At 40.0% G+C, this 13,451-nt stretch overlaps 1 protein-coding gene across 2 annotated transcripts in view; it reads left to right on the forward strand.

Moving 5' to 3' along the window:
- The window catches only part of DOCK5 (dedicator of cytokinesis 5), a 283,905-nt gene that overhangs the window by 98,690 nt on the left and 171,764 nt on the right, over positions 1 to 13,451 (forward strand). For both annotated transcript variants that reach the window (XM_061425870.1, XM_061425871.1), the window contains exon 3: positions 8,425 to 8,465. In XM_061425870.1, the coding sequence (XP_061281854.1) occupies positions 8,425 to 8,465 (41 nt within the window). The remainder of the gene's footprint in view (positions 1 to 8,424; positions 8,466 to 13,451) is intronic.

Consider the following 13,451-nt stretch of genomic DNA (forward strand, 5'->3'; position numbering starts at 1 on the left):
TAAATGCCTTCAGCATATTCATAACCCTGCCTTTGTGTGCCAAGTGTCTTCAAGCATTACCATTAAAGGCCCTTTTGTATTTCATTATTTGTTTACAGTCTATTTCCTTCCTCCTTGAAGACGGTGTCTGGCATGCTAGGGTTGAATAAGTGTTTTATGTATAATAAATGAATGACCACATTAGCAATGTGAATCCTCAGCAGAGAGAACTTTCTGTCCACGCATGCTGAAGTAACCCATCTCCACTTGTCACTTTTTTTTTGTTTAAATTGAAGTATAGTTGATTTACAGTGTTGTGTTAGCTTCAAGTGTACAGCAGTAATTCAGTTAAAAAAACATATACATGTATATTTGTTTTTCACATTCTTTTCCATCTTTAGGTTATTATAAAATATTGAATATAGTCCCCTGTGCTAGACAGTAGGTCCTTGTTTGTTATCTATTTTACATGTAGTAGTGTGTAATGTTAATCCCTAACTCCTACTGATTTATCCCTCCTTCCTACCTTTCCCCTTTGGTAAACATAAATTTGTGAGTGTTTCTGTTTTTGTAAATAAGTTCATTTGCATCCTTTTTCAGACTCCACATGTATATTTGGGATTTCCTGGTGACTCAGACCATAAAGAATCTACCCGCAGTGCTGGAGACCCAGGTTTGATCCCTGGGTCAGGAAGATCCCCTGGAGAAGGGAATGGCTACCCACTCCAGTATTCTTGCCTGGAGAATCCTGTGGGCAGAGGAGCCTGGCAGGCTACAGTCTATGGTGTTGCAAAGAGTCAGACGCAGTTGATCGACTAATACCATTTTTAAGTAATGCCATATATTTATCTTTCTCTGACTTACTTCACTTAGTATGATCTCTGGGTCTGCCCATGTTGCTACAAGTGGCTTTATTTCATTCTTTATTATGGCTGAGTAATATTCCACTGTGTATATAAACCACATCATCTTTATCCACTCTTTTGTTGATAGACACTTAGGTTGCTTCTGTGTCTTGGCTGTTCTGAATAGTGTGGCAGTGAATGTGAGGGTGCATTGTCACTCTTTCCCTAATAACTTTTAGCCCTTAATGAAATGACTTTTTTCATATCCCTGTGTGTTCACATGTTTGTTTTTCTCTTCCCATTAAAAAATGAGACCAAGTATGACAAGGATGTTATAGGTCTTGCTCTCCTAAGCATCTTTTTGTTGAATGAGTAAATGAATCTCCAGACTGGGATTGAATTTTTGGAAACAGCAATACTCGTTCAGAATCAGTTTTGGAGCCCCAAACAAGAAAGAAGAACAATGTCATTGGAGAGACACAATACAAAGTAAAAACAATCGAGAAATTGGAGTAAAAATTCTGATTTTTCACACGTGGCTGAAACTGGTTTCAAGGTACTTTCCAACAAAAATATTCAGTAATACTTGAGCAATGCCTTTATTGTTGAATTCTGTGTCACTTTGAGGTGGATACTTTGTAATGTTCCTTTGATTAGTTCAGTTCAGTTGCTCAGTCATGTCCGACTCTCTGCAACCCCATGGACTGCAGCACGACAGGCTTCCCTGTCCATCACCAGCTCCTGGAGCTTGCTCAAACTCATGTCCATCGAGTTGGTGATGCCATCCAACCATCTCATCCTCTGTCATCCCCTTCTCCTCCTGCCTTCAATCTTTCCCAGCATCAGGGTCTTTTCCAAGGAGTCAGATCTTTGCATCAGGTTGCTAAAGTATTGGAGTTTCAGATTCAGTATCAGTCCTTCCAATGTGTATTCAGCACTGATTTCCTTTAGGATTGACTGGTTGGATCTCCTTGCAGTTCAAGGGACTCTCAAGGGTCTTTTTTTTTTTTAATATAAATGTATTTATTTTAATTGGAGGCTAATTACTTTACAATATTCTATTGGTTTTGCCATACATCAACATGATCTCAAGAGTCTTCTGCAACACTACAGTTCAAAAGTTTCAATTCTTCAGTGCTTAGCTTTCTTTATAGTCCAACTCTCACATCCATACATGACTACTGGAAAGCCATAGCTTTGACTAGACAGACCTATGTCGGCAAAGTAATGTCTCTGCTTTTTAATATGCTGTCTAGGTTGGTCATAGCTTTTCTTCCAAGGAGCAAACATCTTTTAATTTCATGGGTGCAATCACTATTTGCAGTGATTTTGGAGCCCAGAAAAATAAAGTCTGTCACTGTTTCCCCATCTGTTTGCCATGAAGTGACAGGACCGGATGCCATGATCTTAGTTTTCTGAATGTTGAGTTTTAAGCCAACTTTTTCACTCTCCTCTTTTACTTTCATCAAGAGGCTCTAGTTCTTCTTTGCTTTCTGCCAAAAGGGTGGTGTCATCTGCATATCTGAGGTTATTGATATTTCTCCTGGCAATCTTGATTCCAGTTTGTGCTTCATCCAGCTCAGCATTTCTCATGATATTCTCTGCATAGAAGTTAAATAAGCAGGGTGACAATATACAGCCTTGACATACTGCTTTCCCAATTTGGAACCAGTCTGTTGTTCCATGTCTGTTTCTAACTGTTGCTTCTTGACCTGCATACAGATTTCTCAGGAGGCAGATAAGGTGGTCTGGTATTCCCATCTCTTGAAGAATTTTCCAGAGTTTGTTGTGATCCACACAGTCAAAGGCTTAGCCTTAGTCAATAAAGCAGAAGTAGATGTTTTTCTGGAACTCTCTTCCTTTTTCAATGATCCAACGGATGTTGGTAATTTGATCTCTGGTTCCTCTGCCTTTTCTAAATCCAGTTTGAACATCTGGAAGTTCACGGTTCACGTACTGTTGAAGCCTGGCTTGGAGAATTTTGAGCATTACTTTGCTAGTGTGTGAAATGAATGCAATTGTGCAGTAGTTTGGACATTCTTTGGCATTGCCTTTCTTTGGGATTGGAATGAAAACTGACCTTTTCCAGTCCTGTGGCCACTGCTGAGTTTTCCAAATTTGCTGGCATGTTGAGTGCAGCACTTTGACAGCATCATCTTTCAGGATTTGAAATAGCTCAACTGGAATTCTTCACCTCCACTAGCTTTGTTCGTAGCTTTTTGTTCCTTTGATAAGTTTACATTTTTTAATGTTTTTTTAGAAATTGCAGTGAAATGTATATACAGTGAAATACACTCATCTTAGGTACAATGCAAGGAATTTAAACAAATTGAGTGCACAACGTGTGCCTAATGCTCCAGTCAAGATACAGAGCCCTCCCAGTGCTCCAGAAAGTTCCGTCACCTTCCTCTGTGCAATTCCCACTTTCAAAAAAAAAACAAAACTCTGCTAATTTAGGTCACCATGGACTGATTAGTCTTTCTGCCCTTCAGCTTTATGTAAATGGAACTATGCATATCTGTTTCATTTAGTTCCTTTCATTCTGCATAATGCTTTTTAGGTTCACCCATGATGTTGTGTATAGCTGTAGTTCATTTTGTTTTATCATGTCCCATGTTGCTAATTATTTTCTGCCATGTGCTCTCCTTGAGTGCTTTTACCCAGCTCTGTCATCCTCTGAGATCATCATATATATCATATTTTATATTAGAGTGTAATCTTTGTAATAACTCTTGTTCTCCACTCCACCATGATATCTAAACTAGTGCTTAATAAATATTTATTGAATGGTTGTATGTAGAGTGGGTGAAGAGCTGAGTAAGGGACATGTCCTGTGGGAGCCAGAAAGTGGGCAGTGGCCAGAGATGCATTTGGACAGGTGAGGCAAAATGGAGCAGGTGATGATGGAATCTTGGCTGATGGAAATTATCTGAGAAACCAGCTTAAGTAAGTGACTTTGACAATGGAATTAGGGACTCTCTGATATTTGTAAATTGGAGGGGACAGTTTTATTCTGGATTGGGTCAGCCCCAGGAAAATAGAAATGACTCTTTTCCCAAACAGATCAACCTTTCGCATAGAATCACTTTTTTTTTTTTTTTTTTGGCCGCACTGTACCTTGTAGGATCTTAGTTCCCCAATCAGGGATTGAACCCAGGCCTCTTCAGTGAAAGCGTGGAGTCCTAACCACTGTACTGCCAAGGAAGTCCCTGCATAGAATCACTTTTGAAGTTCCCCATGGTTGCCAGAAGCTTACTTTTTGAGATTGTCATTTCACCTAATCCTCTGGACTTACCATCTCTCCACCATTCCCTTCATTTTTTAATTTAAGACAGCAACTGAGATTCCAGTGGGTTCACACGACTCATTGATTATGGCTCTTGTTGATAACACTTTCAATAGGCCAGTAGCATACTGTATTTAGCTGTAATTATCTTGCTTTAGGTGTTGGCATTAATTGGAAATTCATGTTCTTGCTTGTGTCACCACTGTGGTTTGTGACGTGCAAATGAGCAAATGTACTCTTGGACTATTACCATATCTCTTGGATTTATAAGCAGCCGAATTTATAAAATCCTCAGCATATATGATGAAAACTCCAGAAACAGACAGTGTTCTGCCAGTACCCAATGCCATGGAATGTGAGCGTTCACTTTGTAGAATTCAGCATGGTGAACTTGAGCCTTTAGAGGGAGTTGTACACATACCACAGTTGTAGAGAAGACTTTGTTGTTGTTGTTAAGTCACTAAGTTGTATCCGACTCTTTGCGATTGCATGGACTGTAGCCTGCCAGGCTCTTCTGTCCCTGGGATTTTTCAGGCAAGAATACTAGAGTGGGTTGCCATTTCCTAGAGAAGACTTAGGTTTAAAAGAACAAAAAAAAGTTTTCAAAAATGACAGGCTTCAGAAGCATAATTCTACGATGGATAGCTGTACAAAAACACTGTTTACAAAAGTTTTGGTAAGTTCCCCTCCGAAAGTGAACCCAGTCTGTGATAAAACATCTTGGGTTTATAGGACATAAAGAGATGAAAACTGCTTGGAAGAGACTCAAGTCTTGTTTCCATGTCTTGGCTATTGTAAGTATAGTCAATATCCTATAATAAACTATAATGGAAAGGAACACACATCAGATCAGATCAGATCAATCGCTCAGTCATGTCCGACTCTTTGCGACCCCATGAACTGCAGCACGCCAGGCCTCCCTGTCCATCACCAACTCCCGGAGTTCACTCAGACTCATGTCTATAGAGTTGGTGATGCCATCCAGCCATCTCATCCTCTCTCGTCCCCTTCTCCTCTTGCCCCCAATCCCTCCCAGCATCAGAGTCTTTTCCAATGAGTCAACTCTTCACATGAGGTGGCCAAAGTACTGGAGTTTCAGCTTTAGCATCATTCCTTCCAAAGAAATCCCAGGGCTGATCTCCTTCCAGGCCAAGGGACTCTCAAGAGTCTTCTCCAACACCACAGTTCAAAAGCATCAATTCTTCGGTGCTCAGCCTTCTTCACAGTCCAACTCTCACATCCATACATGACCACAGGAAAAATCATAGCCTTGACTAGACGAACCTTTGTTGGCAAAGTAATGTCTCTGCTTTTGAATATGCTATCTAGGTTGGTCATAACTCTCCTTCCAAGGAGTAAGCGTCTTTTAATTTCATGGCTGCAGTCACCATCTGCAGTGATTTTGGAGCCCAGAAAAATAAAGTCTGACACTGTTTCCCCATCTATTTCCCATGAAGTGATGGGGCCGGATGCCATGATCTTCCTTTTCTGAATGTTGAGCTTTAAGCCAACTTTTTCACTCTCCACTTTCACTTCCATCAAGAGGCTTTTGAGTTCCTCTTCACTTTCTGCCATAAGGGTGGTGTCATCTGCAAATCTGAGGTTATTGATATTTCTCCCGGCAATCTTGATTCCAGCTTGTGTTTCTTCCAGTCAGCGTTTCTCATGATGTACTCTGCATATAAGTTAAATAAACAGGGTGACAATATACAGCCTTGACAAACTCCTTTTTCTATTTGGAACCAGTCTGTTGTTCCATGTCCAGTTCTAACTGTTGCTTCCTGACCTGCATACAGATTTCTCAAGAGGCGGATCAGGTGGTCTGGTATTCCCATCTCTTTCAGGATTTTCCACAGTTTATTGTGATCCACACAGTCAAAGGCTTTGGCATAGTCAATAAAGCAGAAATAGATGCTTTTCTGGAACTCTCTTGCTTTTTCCATGATCCAATGGATGTTGGCAATTTGATCTCTGGTTCCTCTGCCTTTTCTAAAACCAGCTTGAACATCAGGAAGTTCACGGTTCACATATTGCTGAAGCCTGGCTTGGAGAATTTTGAGCATTACTTTACTCACGTGTGAGATGAGTGCAATTGTGCGGTAGTTTGAGCATTCTTTGGCATTGCCTTTCTTGGGGATTGGAATGATAACTGACCTTTTCCTGTCCTGTGGCCACTGCTGAGTTTTCAAAATTTGCTGGCATATTGAGTGCAGCACTTTCACAGCATCATCTTTCAGGATTTGGAATAGCTCAACTGGCATTCCATCACTTCCACTAGCTATGTTCGTGGTGATGCTTTCTAAGGCCCACTGGACTTCACATTCCAGGATGTCTGGCTCTAGGTCAGTGATCACACCATCGTGATTATCTGGGTCGTGAAGATCTTTTTTGTACAGTTCTTCTGTGTATTCTTGCCATCTCTTCTTAATATAATCTGCTTCTGTTAGGTCCATACCATTTCTGTCCTTTATCAAGCCCATCTTTGCATGAAATGTTCCCTTGGTATCTCTAATTTTCTTGAAGAGATCTCTAGTCTTTCCCATTCTGTTGTTTTCCTCTATTTCTTTGCATTGATTGCTGAAGAAGGCTTTCTTATCTCTTCTTACTATTCTTTGGAACTCTGCATTCATGGAAAGAAACACACATATACATATATAAATGTATACATAACTACATCACTTTATTGTACACCAGAAGTTAACACATTATAAACCAACTACACTTAAAAAAAAATTTTTTTTTAATTTCATGCATCTGCTAATAGAACTCTTCTATAATTTGTTCTATATAAAATCATCCAACACTGGACACAGACTATTTTGGATATATTAGGGAGCTGAATTTACCTTCTTGAAGCGTAGAGTTATTAATTTTTTCTCAAATTTTAAACTGTCAGCATTCAAAAGTGTTAAGGATTTTCCTATTTTTAACTGGTTAGAATGGGGTATTATGCTGTGGACTGGTTATAGATTTGCATCAAAGCCCATGATTGACAAAAAAATATCTGAACAGGGAGCACCACTCCTAATTAAAGATAGCAGTCCATGGCATAATATCCTATGCTGTTTCTGACTTCACATAGTTTGATAATCTCTAGGTCCATCCATTGCTGCTTTATGGCTGAGTAGTATTCTGTTCTGTGTATGAACCACATTTTCCTCATCCATTCATTTGTCGATGGAGATTTAGGTTGTTTCCGTGTCTTGGCTATTGTAAGTAGTGCTGCTGTGAACATTGGAGTGCATGTGTGTTTTCCAATTATAATTTTGTCCAGAAACAGTATGCTTGAAGTTTCCATTATAGCTTGCATGTGCTCACTGTGTGTTTATGGCTCCTTTATGCATCTGGCCTGCTGACAAGGTTTACTTAGGATAACCACCCTGATGCCTCATGGTTATAGGGAATGAGCAAAATTATTTCAGTGAATTACCTGTATTAGGTATTCAGTAAATATTCATTATCCAGTATCTATTTATGGATAGATTAAATTATATACTCCCTTTATAAGATAGAGGGTGGGAAAACATCCATAGGAATATGTGTACTGATTGGAATTTTTAAAAGAAAGTTAAAGACTTTACTTAAAGCCTTGTTAAGCAAACATATAAAATCTTTTTATGTAGAGGAGTATTGCAGCATTGCCAAGAATTGTTTAAAATGTTTTATTTGTTTCAGTTTGTTTTTAGGTATAAATATATATAAGGTTTGATATATATATACACATATATATACACATAAGGTTTGCTACTCTGATTTAAAATTGTTCCAGAATATTGGTTCTTATCCTGGGAGAGAGGGACGTGGGAGTGGGAGAGAAAGCAAGAAGGAGAGAATATATATAAATTACTTTAAAATATCTATTTTAGTAGTGTAAGGTAGCTCACAGAATGTATATAAATGGATGAAAGTTAATGTCATTCATGCAAAAGCATTTTTTGAATGACTGGAAGGGATTAAGGTGTTAAGAGACTGAGCTGTCTTCCATCTTGTTATTTATTTATTTGGTCTTTTCTCCAAAGGAGAAGTGATGAAGCGTGGTTCTAAGTGAATTTTAAATCCTTTAATTATCAAGACAGTGCAGCTCTGAAATAAATCTAGATTTTTACTGTATAATAAATGAAAACGTTCATGTTGTCTGCTAGAGGTCTCCTGGATTCCATCTCCACATCCAAACCATGGGCTTTGCTGGTGGCTCAGATGGTAAAGAATCTGCCTGCAATGCAGGATACCCAGGTTATGAGGATGTATGTTGCTAATGTCTGTGTGTTGTCCCAGGTAACGTACTCAATTCTGTCTTCTCTTCTACCCTGACAGGTTGGTACAGAGGATACACCCTCCAAAATAAATCCAAAAAGGTATGGCTTATGGTTCAGTGTTCTCCTTGGAAATCTACTGTTTGCCAGTCTTGTGTTGTCTTATCTGATCCCATTATCTGCTGTCTGTGGGCCCAGTTTGCTTTCTCTTTGATGGCTGTTCTGTAGATTCAAAAGCAAAGTGTCTGACCTCACTGTTCAGGTAAAAGAGTCCAAGTCCCATGGCTGTATTTCCCACCAGCCAACTCAAGGATAAAAGCTGGAGATGAATTTGACACCCCAGGTAGGGCCTCTGCAGGCTTTCTGATTGCTTGACCTGAGCGATGTGGTCATCTACGGATGTTGCTCTGTATCAGAGGAGGGGGGACGTCTCTGTTTATCCTTTAGTTCCAGTGCTGATATCCCAGAAGCACAGGGTCTCCCCATTTCCATGTGACTCTTTCCTTTTTTATAAAATGGAAAATCAGAGTAGTAAGTTTTTATTAGCGGGGGCCACACCATTGGCATGTGGGATCTTAGTTCCCTGACCAGGGGTCGACTCTGTGCCTCTTGCATTGGGAGTGCAGAGTCTTAACCACTGGACCACCAGAAAAGTCCTCAGAGTCCTAGTTTTCCAACTGTGAAACTCACACGAAATCAACAGAGTGGGTTAGAACCTACATCTTTTTACAACTCAAACTGAAAAATAGAAAATGGAATGCCATGGTAAGTCATGTTTCAGGAAACTTTTGTGTTAGGTGTATATTTTACAGTATTTTGTGTATTTTTAATTATGTTTTATGATAGTCATGCTGGGTTGCTGTCCCATCATGGGCAAAGAATTTGAAAAACACTGACGCTCATGGGTTCCTTTCCCCAGTGCCAGAGCTGCTAATAGTCAAGCTAAAGAAAACCTGTGAGTTAGGTTAATACCCTCTCGGTTTATTTCAGGTCAGGTCAGCACTTTTTCTGTGACACTGCAGACTGGCAGCGCATAGCCTGTCAGCACTTTCTTTTGAAAAGAACAGTGTTGATGGGGCCGTGCAATTTCACAGTTAGCTCCCATCCAAAAGGGTGAAGAGGAGGGGCGAGAGGAACATTTCAGAACTGATCAAGAACTCAGTAGAAAGAGAAAACACAAACCCACAGGTTTTACTTGCCAAATACAGCACAAGACAAAAAAGAAGCTAGCACAGAAGTCTCAGAAAGGCTGTGGGTGGGGAGATTGGGACTGGCATACACACACTGCTACATGTAAAATAGATAACGAATGAGAACCTACTGGAGAGCACAGGGAACTCTACTCAGTGCTCTGTAGTAGCCAGAACGGTAAGGAAATCCATAAAAGAGGGGATATGTGTAAACATATCGCTGGTTCACTCTGCTGTACATCAGAAACTAACACACCATTGTAAAGCAACGAAGCTCCAATAAAAATTAATTAAAAAAAGGTGTGGGCCCAGAAAAACACCTTTCTAGAAGGTATAGGCTGTTTAAAACCATGACGGTCCTAGTTAAGCTTTCTACATTGTTGATGCTCAAACAGCAGTCAGTATTCGCACATGTGTATGTACGCACACACAGTTTATTAACTCTGACAATTTAATAATCTACCAAAATAAAGGAATGTTTGCTTTTAATGTGGTTATCCACTCCCACAGTTTTAGTCCTTTTATCCCTCCCTAAAATCCTGATGCTGAGTTTTTATACCCACAGTTAGATGCTTGTGCCTCTGACTCTTCATTTTCTACTTAAATGTAGTGAAAATAATGATAAATTATTTGATTAAAGGAGTAAACTCTTGCTGACTTTAGTTTCCCTGTGCCTTCATATAAGAACCCAGGACAGCAGATGTTCTGGTGTGAATGAGAGCATGTTAGGACTAGAGCAAAAGCCTTTCCTCTAGTACGCTTGTTAACAAGGGAACCTAGTTTACAGCCACTTCTGCTTCTTGGTTTTGGTTGAACCCTATCCATGTTTATTTTACTTACAGTTATGGAAGTGGTAGTTATTTTTCAGGCTTCCCTGTGGCTCAGTGATAAAGAATCCACCTGCCAATGCAGGAGGTGCAGGAGACTCGGGTTCAATCCCTGGGTCAGGAAGATCCCCTGGAGGAGGGTCTGGCAACCCACTCCAGTATTCTTGCCTGGAGAATCTCATGAACAGTGGAGCCTGGTGGGTTACAGTCCGTGGGGTCACAAAAAGTTGGACATGACTGAGCATTAACATGAGTTATTTTTCAAAGCACGATTAAAGTGAATAATTTTGAAGTTCTAAATTTCAAGAGCAGCAATACTTAAGTCACTTAATCACCAATCCTTTTTTTTTAAGTAATTTTAAAACATAAAAAGCCACTCTCGGATAAGATCATATGAACTTTTAAGACCAAACAGAATTTTATATTTTTAACTGATGCAGGTGAATTCTGTTGAAACAAGGTCCCAGACCACAGTTTTCCCTTTCTTTGTCTGCAGTCTGTAAGACTCTTTGGAGCATCTCTGAGGCATCTTATGATGTCCTAATACACCAGAATCCATCTGTTGTCTGCTTTGGAAAGTTGGAGTGCTTCACTAGGATCTAAATGACAAAGTCTCGTGTTTTTAAATTTTTTGTATTCATATTCTTAAAACCCGTTTAAGATTCCAGTCTCACTCTTGAGAAGAATTATTTCAGTAAGAGCTTTTCTCAGTTCTTGATAATTAAACTTTGTACTTCAGCGAAATAATAAGACAAAGGCCATGCATTTACTTGTTGACTTATAAGTTGAAATATCTTTCTGGTAGATCTAAGCAAAACAGAGAATTCAGTCAGCTGTTATGAATTATGCTCAACTTTGACACCCCTTCATGAAGCAATCAGCCTAGTTGAAATGCTGTCCTAATGCTGCCTCCTTGTTTGTCAGTCTTTAGGGGAAGAGCTATTTGAAAAGCCTATTGTTTCAGTGGAAATTTCTGGTGTTATTTACAAGCAGACTTAATCGGTTAGAACGGTGATAAAACAAGCTAGTGGTTTTGCAAATGGAAGAAGCCAAGAGATTTGCAGAAACTGGTTATTGATCCTGGCAGGATTGGGGAAGTAAGGATAAGGGTAATATCTACAAAATCATTAGTTGTTCTTCTTCTTCTTCTTCTTTTTTTTTTTAAACTCGAGTGGATAGGTTGCCCTGAGAAAGCAAAAACAAAATGGAGAGAGGCTGGAAATCAGAAACATATTACCTAGGTTTATTCTGGCTTTCTGTGTGTCAGAATGGCATAGGAAAATGCCTACAGGGACTTCCCTGGTGGTCGAGTGGTTAAGACTTCTCCTCCCAATGCAGGGGACACAGGTTCCATCCCTGGTTAGGAAACTAAGGTCCCACATGCCGTGGGGCTTCTAAGCCCCTGTGCTGCAACAAAAGATCCTGAGTGCTGCAACCCAGACCAAATGCAGCTAAAATAAATCACTAAACAAATTTAAAAAAAGTAAGCCTATAGTCTCAGATTTACAAGACCAATTAAATGGCTGCAAGTGGACAAATGCTACCATGGAACGATGATGCCTACAAGTAACAGTGGAAATGCAACAAAATAGATAACTCTTAATATGAAAATCATCATGTCTGCATGCACAGTACAAATTACCTGCTATGATTGCTGCCTGCGTTAGTGTTAGTCGCTCAGTCATATCTGACTCTTTGCGACCCCATGGACTGTAGCCCGCCAGGCTCCTCTGTCCATGGGATTCTCCAGGCAAGAATACTGGAGTGGGGTGCCATTCCTTTCCCCAGGGGATCTTCCCGACCCAGGGATCCAACCCAGGGCTCCATTACAAAATAAGCCACTTACGTTACAAATGTTTCTGTTTTGGATTTCTCCCTGTTATTCAGAGAGCAGTCATCAGGTTTTAGGTGTATGAAAGTTAATCAGTCCTTTATCTTCTTGATTTGAAAAATCTTCTGCAAGAATACTCCTTGGGACCAACAGTTTCACATCTCCTTTAAACCTGCAAATATGGCTCCTGATTAACTGCTACTTTGAATGGTTCATTGTTATTCAGTGCACCACCTTTTTATGAGTTCTGGACAGCTTTATTGTTAAACAGTATACTTGACAGAAAATTAGTATTTTTAATTCTTTTATTTATTTATTTTAATGTAGACCATTCTTAAAGTCTTTATTGAATTTGTTACAATATTGCTTCTGTTTTATGTTTCAATTTTTTGGCCACAAGGCATGTGGCATCTTAGCTCCCCGACCAGGGATTGAACTCATACCCCCGCCTTGAAAGGTGAAGTCTTAACAGCTGACCTCCAGGGAAGTCCCTTAACTCTTTTAAAATGTACAGTTGAGGGGTATTAGGTATAGTTATATTGTTGTGAAACCATCATCACCATCTCTAGAACTTTTTCATTATCCCAAACTGAAACTCTATAAGCATTTAATATAAGCTCCCCCTTCTTCCCTCCTCCCAGTCCTTGTAACCCCAGTTCTCTTCTGTCTCTATGAATCTGACTACTCTAGGACCTTCATACAAGTGAGGTCAGGCAGTATTTGTCCTTTTGTGTCTGGCTTATTTCACTCAGCATCCTGTCCTCAAGGTGAGCACTGGGCAGGCAGTCTGGTTCTCCACAAAGATAGGGATCAACAAAACATTTACATCAGTTCTTGCCTGGAGAATCCCAGGGACGGGGGAGCCTGGTGGGCTGCTGTCTATGGGGTCACACAGAGTTGGACATGACTGAAGTGACTTAGCAGCAGCAGCAGCAGCAGAAGGAAGACACACCCAAAGTTCCTTCGGCATCCTAAAGACTGACCTGGAGCTTCAGAAACCCATTAATCAAACCCCAAAGAAATTACACACACAGTGCATTTTTGTTAGTGTTTAACTCTGTGATCAGTTTTCCAAAATCAGTCTGAATCCTGTCCTTGTCATGAGAGAGATCGGTGTTACCTTGTCTCTGTGTGTGTTCTGGGTCTTTATCAGTAACAAGATTGGGATTATGCTTTCTCACTCATGTACCCTATGCCTGCTCCTTTCTCACAGTGAGGAGGGGCAGGTATCTTTATATGT

The sequence above is a fragment of the Bos javanicus genome, chromosome 8, assembly GCF_032452875.1.
Source record: "Bos javanicus breed banteng chromosome 8, ARS-OSU_banteng_1.0, whole genome shotgun sequence".
NCBI lineage: Eukaryota > Metazoa > Chordata > Mammalia > Artiodactyla > Bovidae > Bos > Bos javanicus.